Source organism: Olea europaea, chromosome 22 (genome assembly GCF_002742605.1).
Source record: "Olea europaea var. sylvestris chromosome 22, O_europaea_v1, whole genome shotgun sequence".
NCBI lineage: Eukaryota > Viridiplantae > Streptophyta > Magnoliopsida > Lamiales > Oleaceae > Olea > Olea europaea.
In genome coordinates this window covers 3072677-3079595 of record NC_036258.1, presented here as the reverse complement: position 1 = coordinate 3079595, position 6919 = coordinate 3072677, and the positions used below count along the sequence as shown (strand labels likewise).

Below are 6919 nucleotides of genomic sequence, written 5' to 3'. Positions count from 1 at the left end.
ATGCCCCCCCCCCCCCCCCACCTCTTTTATTCCATAGTAAGCACATGTTTGATCCTTGAGAGCTATGTGCAGTTGCTCATGGTACAGCCACTTCTTTTATTACCATAATCCTATGTGTGTGATGGCTTCTTGTGGTTCATTGTGTCTTGATATTATGTGTTGCTTTGAAAGATTTATGTACGTTTTATGTGGATTGTAGTTGTTGTCTGTAATAAAAAGTTTATCTTTGAATAAAGATGTTGATTGAACTTATTTCTTGATAATTTATCATATATATTAGTTTCCGATATGCATTAATTTCTCAACTTCCTGTTATACATTTGTATTGTGGTTTATGTCGAGTTATTGTCATGGTTAATTAGTATATCCTTCTACTGTTATTCATTGAGCTGTTAACTTCAGTACTTTGTGTACTACATTTTTTTTCAAGGCGTTTAAACAATGGGCCGTAGTACGTGAAAAATATGCGCTTGCATAGTAATGGTATATTTTGTACGGTAAACTAAAGAATGCCGCACATTGTGAGGGGAAAAAAAATATTTAAAAATTTGTCCATTGTGCTTTCCCGTTCTTTATGTTCTGTCTAATGTGCATAGAAATGAATAATTTTCCCCTCTCCGTCTTTTCTCTACCGGCTAACCCATCTGCTTTGTTCATAAAGTATTAGAACTTTTCTCAGTCTTTAATAGGGGAAATTAGATAGCAGAAAACTTGAATTCCAAAGAAGCAATACAGCTGAGCCGATTGACATAAAGTACAATAAGGAAAAGCAAGAGAATTTGAACAGGCTTTAGAAAATGAAAGCAAACATTGCACGCAGCTCCTAATTCTTTGTGAAAACAAATATAGATTCTTAGTATTCTGCACTGGTAGGGAGCTGTTGATGGCTCTGGTTAATGAACAAGATTTCATAGACCAGAGCAGCAATTCCAGCACCGACAAATGGGCCGAGCCAGTAGACCCAGTGGCTGTCCCATGTCCAGCTGACGACAGCAGGGCCAAAAGACACGGCTGGGTTCATGGATGCACCATCGAATGCGCCACCGGCTAAGATGTTGGCACCAACAATGAAGCCAATGGCAATGGGAGCAATGATCCCTAAATTACCCTTCTTTGGATCCACTGCAGTGGCATAAACTGTGTAAACAAGTCCAAAGGTCATCACTATCTCGAAAATGACTGCATTCCAAACTGTCACTCCCGATGAAAGTGCAAAGGCTGATGTTTCCTACAATCAAGGATTGAACATTAGCCAATATGTTACAGTAATGGACTCAACTGGACAGAGTATATAAGATTCAACTTACGAGTCCACCAGTGGCAAACTTAAGAAGCAAGCATGCAATAACAGATCCAAGCAATTGGGCAATCCAGTACATGATGCTTCTAAACAATGTGATGTGACCACCAACAAATGCACCTAAGGTGACAGCAGGGTTTACGTGGCCGCCGGAGATGTTGGCACCGACCGAAACCGCCACAAAAAGCGCAAAAGCATGTGCTATCGATGCAGCAATGAGGCCAGCCGGCGTTGTTGATTCATTGTCCGTAAGCTTAGCTGTTGAAAAAGTGAAAAAATAAAAAACCAATGATGTAATTATCGATTTCTAACAACTTAAAACTTTTAAATGAGTTTGTTCAGCAGAACTACTTACCGAAAGCCATGCCAGAGCCTTGACCAGCAAAAACAAAAATCAACATGGAAATGAACTCAGCCACGGCAGCCTTGATGGCATCCAGTTGGCTGAACTCCGCCGGAGATCCAATAGCGACTCTTGAAATAGGCATTTTTTTTTTTTTTTTTCAAATTTCAACCTTAAAAACTCAAAAGAAAGCCTATAAGCTGCCCCCTCCTTTACCTCTTTGTTTTGCTTCTTACACTGATCTCATTTAACAACAGCAGCTATATATAGTGGACTAATGAATGGGCTTTTATTGGATGCCACTCGTAATTGTCTGTGAGGGGGGCCGCCAAATTGTTGTGGAGTTGCCACGTGGCACTTTGAATGAAGAAAATAAACAGCCATATAGCCAATTTTTGTGTAAAATGATGATGGAAAATTCTGGTAGCCGACCAAAGGTTTGAGAATTTGGGTCCCCAAATGATTGTTCATAATATTTGATTAACCGACCATTTCTTGATTATTAGTCTAGTTAAGCTTGTGACTATGAGTCTATGACCATTCTAATTGAAGTGTGGAAAATTTCGTAGAGTCGAAACAATACTCTCGAGGATCTTTTTAATGAGTAAGCTCGACAGAAATTAGTATAAGAAGTCGTCGATACACTCTCATAATAGAATTCACGGATGAAAGCGAGTATAAAAAATTACTTTAAAAAAAAAATACCAATTTTTCTAATCGAATCTCCAACCTGCCACCCCCTGCCCATAACAGACAATCATGCGGATTTTGGTCGGTCTGAACTGTACCACAACTCAAGCCGGAAGGCAAATTGTAGCCACAAAATTTTTCTTGCATGTTTTTATTAGCTTTGGTATCTAATTATAGCATATAAAATAATTATAATTTTATTTCTATTCAAAATTTCCTTTAAGAGACAGCTTAAGATGCATTTCTATGCCATAAAAAGGTCCCTTAATAACTAATAAGTTGTTTCTTGTATTAGAACTAGTGACGGGCCGTGCGTTGCACGTGCAGTGGGTAATGCAGTGTAAGTAAAAATGTTAAAATTCAGTCTTGTGGTATCTTAATGGAAAAGAAGATATGATTAGAAGGATGATTACATTAGATTATATAAAATGTGTCCACAAGTAGTTACATTGGCAATAGTAATATGAAGTACAAAACAGAGTTCTTAGGTGCCATACACAGAGATGTTACATGCCGTATTTGGGTACATGGTTTCTAATATGTTAATATGGACAATGAACAAAATTTAGTATGGCAGATAGAGATGCTGGGAATCTGGTATGTTGGATTGTGGACACAAGTGTGCAAAAGAAATACAAAATATGTATTTTCAGGTCTTCAACAGCTACTCTTGCTTCTGTTTTTTATCTACATGTTTGGGAGCTTCATGTGTAGTGCTTGGTTGTGTGATGTTGGCAGGTAATTGGTTGTCATCTTGGAGGTGTGAGTCAAGGATGAAGATGACTTCATATGGTGGCTTGTTAGTGGTTGTCTCTATATTTCCAGCTTTGATGTATACGATGTGCTCACGTGGAGTTGTTGCTGGAATTGTAGAGCTGCTCTCCATATGTTCCTGTTGGAATGTTCATTAGAAGTAGTTAATAGTATATTTATTGGAGAGAAAATAGTAGGCAAAAAAATGAAATTTTGAGATAGTTACATTAGAACTTTGTTTCATCAATTCTGTTGCTGGGCAGTTGAGGAATGTTTCAGCCGGTTTTCCAATAATTGATGCTGTGATTGAGCCTGTGTAGTCCTGCAACTGAACGATTGCTCTTGCTCTGTTAGAGTACCAGTGGAATCATTGTTAGTGTTTTGGGATGTATTTGATTATCATTAGATGATGAATAATGTATCTATTCATGTAAATGATGTACTTGTGACATGAATATATTCTGACCTTGGAGTCGGTGTAGCATAATTGTGCTTGCAAAATCTACAAAAATAAGTTTCATTTACAGAAGGCTGTCTGCAGACAAAATATATATATATATATATATATATATATATATGTTTGTGTGTGTGTGTGTGTGTGTGTGTGTGTGTGTGTGTGTGTGTGTGTTAGGGATAGATATAAAATGTAAGTGAGAAGGTGTACCATATGTTGTAGCTGTTTGATGTTGATTAACTTTTCTTCTGGTGGGCAAGAAATTGTGGTGGATGTGGGGAAGATATAAGCTTTTCTTGTCACGATGTCATTTATTGTGATGATGTTCTCTTCTAGCCTGATGTTAGAATGAAATTGTTAGAAGTAAATAAGGAAATTATGAGTAATAATTACAATAGATAAATAGAAAAATGAAAGAATGTACCAGTGCTTTAGTTCTACAACTTGCTCAAATGAGGGATTAATGAGTATTGATGAGTTCATTTTTGTAGAGACAGATATTCCTAAATAGAGAGTCAAATGAGGTTTTGCATTTAAGGTCTAAATTCATATGTTTCGATGTGATTTTGTACAAGGAGGAGTCAATTTACCATTGAAAGAAGTTACTCTTAATCTGTTGCTCACAACAATTGGTTTTTTGGTGATTGTGTTGTGGATGGTATTACATTCATTTGCAACGAAATTGTCCCACATCTGAAGCATGCGTGTTTCGAACCTATAATGTTTCAAATTGTATTTAATATGTAATAACTAAGAAGAGTTAATTTGGGGTTTGAAATAGTAAATGTGTGATAAAAGTAAATGCTTTACCTTTCGTTCATGAGAATGACATCTTGTACTGTTGATTGGTTGTCACGAATTTGAATTACTCTTTTGGGGAAGATGTCGACTGCTATTCCAATGATGCCTATAAGAAATAATATGGGCTAGTAATGAGTATAGGTTGTAATTTATGTTTAAGATAGAAGTAATGAAGTGTAAGATGTTAATGGAATTGCAATTACTTACTGATTTCTGCATTTGTGTCCATGTAGCGCTGAAGATTTTCGAATGATATGAAGTTGTAAGTTGATGAAAGGAGAGAGTTAAATTGTTCGTCAACTTCAACGATGTTGGTTTTTGCATTGATTGTCCATCGAATGTGACCAAGCTGGGCTCTATAGTATGTAGCTGTTTCTTTAACTTGTGCATTTGAGATGAGGTATGTTTTGTGCAGTAGTAAGGTGTCTTCAAACGCTGTGATCGAGCTGTCGAATAACGTGGCCTGAACTTTGTTTCCCTGCATGAAAACTAAGTTAAATTGTGTTTTAGAAGATAGGGTAGAGAATAATTTTAAGGGAAGGGAAATTTTTTGGAATTTGGAAATGAGGATGTTGATCTTAAATAATATAGTGCACTTTTGTGGTTTGTGATATAATGTATATTTTATGATTGAATTAGGAACGCTAGCTTCAGTTTTTGGTGGTGGAATATGTATTATCCAGTGCCCGTTTCTATGAAGAATTTCTCTAGTACTCGAAAAGAAAATGGAGGACAGATTATCAAGAATGAAAAAACTATTGCAGGCCCAAGTGATATGAGTTCACAAAAAATCTTGTACTTGGAGTTGTTAAGGAAGGTTTTACAAAAATTGTTAAAGAATCTTGATTATAAATCAGCTGGCTATTGTTTACATAAGCATTTTCATGGTCCAGACTGTTGAAAAATGTCAGAAAAGTATTATTAGCAGTAAGAAGAAATTAGATACTAAGGGTACGTTCCAACTAATGGAGTATTAAATGTTGGATAAACTTTTGTACTGCCATATTTTTTATTTTCATGTTTGTGTCAGGACAATTGGTGATAATTTAAATCTTTGACACGGTATATGACATGTAGTTGAAGATGCTCATTCTTGATTTGGTATGTATTTTTGAGGTGATTGCATTGTAGAATGATTAATTATGTCCATCAGTTCATGGTTAAAAACGTCTAGATTGCTTCTAGAGCTATGAGTTTCCTGAATATGCAGTTATTAAAGTTGCATGCATTTAAACCTGTGTTATCTGCTTTTAGTTAAGTTCCAAAATCTTTTTCACAATTCATTGTGGATCAAAGTTTCAAATAAAGAAACTTAAATTATGTGAAGAGAGTTACCTTAGGGTCCATTAACCAAATGTGTTGGTATTTCAATGGACTATTTCTAGCTTTGGTGGGAGAGCATTTTTCTGAAACTACTGCCTTTACAGTCCAGCCAGATTCTCCAGGTTTGATGTCAGGTATGAGTTTATATTCTGCCATCTATATCTGCAATTAGTTTTACAGGATCAGCAGAGGAGAATGGTTAGAAAAATGAAGAGTTAAAATGAAACATAACTATATGATAATTCTTGTGAAAATGTTTGCAGTTAATGTTGCTGTTCGGTGAAAGAATGGAAGTTACCAGGTTGATGTTAGAAATGAGGAAATGAAGCTAGAGAAGATGAAGTGGGTAAAGGTTTTATTTGGTGTCTTATATATTGAGAGATTGGATGCGTAGTGGATAGAAATGATGAGAGTTTAGAATTAGTGGTGTAAAAGTCAGATTTCTGTTTTCAATATTGACTTGAAAATGGTTAGTGGGGGGCAAGAATTTTGTTTACTACTACAAGCAAATGTTTTTAGGGAATGGATGGGAGTAAGTGAGTTGCCAGGTGTTGATGTGGTTTTTTTGCAGGGGACAAGTGTTGATTCAGTGGAATTAGTGAGTTTTAGTGGAGAAAGAAAAATAAAAAGAAATAATTTTGCAGGGGATAGAACAAAAGCAAACAAATAAAAGAAAGGCTACAATTTCACCCTAATTGATGAAATTTACTGGTGCATTTTGCATCAACACTCTCAACTTAGGGATAGAAATTAGTTCTTTAATAAAAAATGATACAATAGCTTTGGAGTATTTACATCGTCATTTCCACGTAATTCAAATGAAATTTAAATGAAAAATTCTCAGATCATTTCAAATACCAATTACTTCACTACCTAAAATCTCACAAACTCAAATGAGAAAATCACCACAAAATAAATCAAAGAATACTTACCAACTGCTTAGAAGATGATTCAGGTTCGCTATCAGACTCCTCCTCAGACGCATACTCATCGTATGCGAACCTACCAAGCCCAAATTTGCTGATATAAAAATGGCAGAGAAGAAGAAGTGCTATTTCTTCTATGCCTCAATACAACAGAAGAAGAAGGCGTCGAAGCATAGCAAGTAAAACAAAACCCCCTAAATCGAATAGGAAAATTAGTTACTGAAAGGACCTTGATTTGATTTGGCATCATAACGTAAGCATTTCCACATCTGATGATGATAATGTTTGGCATTGCTAAAATCTGCTCTAAAATCCTCAAGTTGACAAAC

The 6919-nt window shown here is 35.8% G+C and overlaps 2 protein-coding genes across 2 annotated transcripts; both read right to left on the bottom strand.

The window, feature by feature from the left end:
- Positions 1–675: 675 nt before the first annotated feature.
- On the bottom strand, positions 676–1882 carry LOC111371374 (probable aquaporin TIP1-2). Its single transcript, XM_022993315.1, has 3 exons — positions 1656–1882; positions 1308–1558; positions 676–1228 (listed from the first exon to the last, which is right to left on the bottom strand). Exons 1-3 carry the CDS (start codon positions 1786–1788, stop codon positions 854–856), a joined length of 759 nt encoding a protein of 252 aa, XP_022849083.1. The 5' UTR covers positions 1789–1882; the 3' UTR covers positions 676–853.
- An 848-nt stretch (positions 1883–2730) lies between these two features.
- LOC111371050 (replication protein A 70 kDa DNA-binding subunit B-like) lies at positions 2731–6919 on the bottom strand. Its single transcript, XM_022992969.1, has 11 exons — positions 6820–6919; positions 6597–6666; positions 5677–5826; positions 4549–4819; positions 4351–4447; positions 4131–4255; positions 3965–4043; positions 3751–3877; positions 3553–3617; positions 3313–3433; positions 2731–3225 (listed from the first exon to the last, which is right to left on the bottom strand). Exons 3-11 carry the CDS (start codon positions 5818–5820, stop codon positions 2998–3000), a joined length of 1257 nt encoding a protein of 418 aa, XP_022848737.1. The 5' UTR covers positions 5821–5826; positions 6597–6666; positions 6820–6919; the 3' UTR covers positions 2731–2997.

What these genes read in the sequence shown, in the direction of transcription:
- LOC111371374 (XM_022993315.1), bottom strand. Translation starts at nt 1,788, where the DNA reads ATGCCTATTTCAAGAGTCGCTATTGGATCTCCGGCGGAGTTCAGCCAA. An exon ending in AGGCTCTGGCATGGCTTTCG is followed by an intron (nt 1,559 to 1,655) that starts GTAAGTAGTTCT and finishes CTTTTTCAACAG; the next exon opens with CTAAGCTTACGGACAATGAA. An exon ending in AGTTTGCCACTGGTGGACTC is followed by an intron (nt 1,229 to 1,307) that starts GTAAGTTGAATC and finishes CCTTGATTGTAG; the next exon opens with GAAACATCAGCCTTTGCACT.
- LOC111371050 (XM_022992969.1), bottom strand. Translation starts at nt 5,820, where the DNA reads ATGGCAGAATATAAACTCATACCTGACATCAAACCTGGAGAATCTGGC. An exon ending in AAGAGTAACTTCTTTCAATG is followed by an intron (nt 4,044 to 4,130) that starts GTAAATTGACTC and finishes CTCTCTATTTAG; the next exon opens with GAATATCTGTCTCTACAAAA. An exon ending in TCAAACAGCTACAACATATG is followed by an intron (nt 3,618 to 3,750) that starts GTACACCTTCTC and finishes GTCTGCAGACAG; the next exon opens with CCTTCTGTAAATGAAACTTA.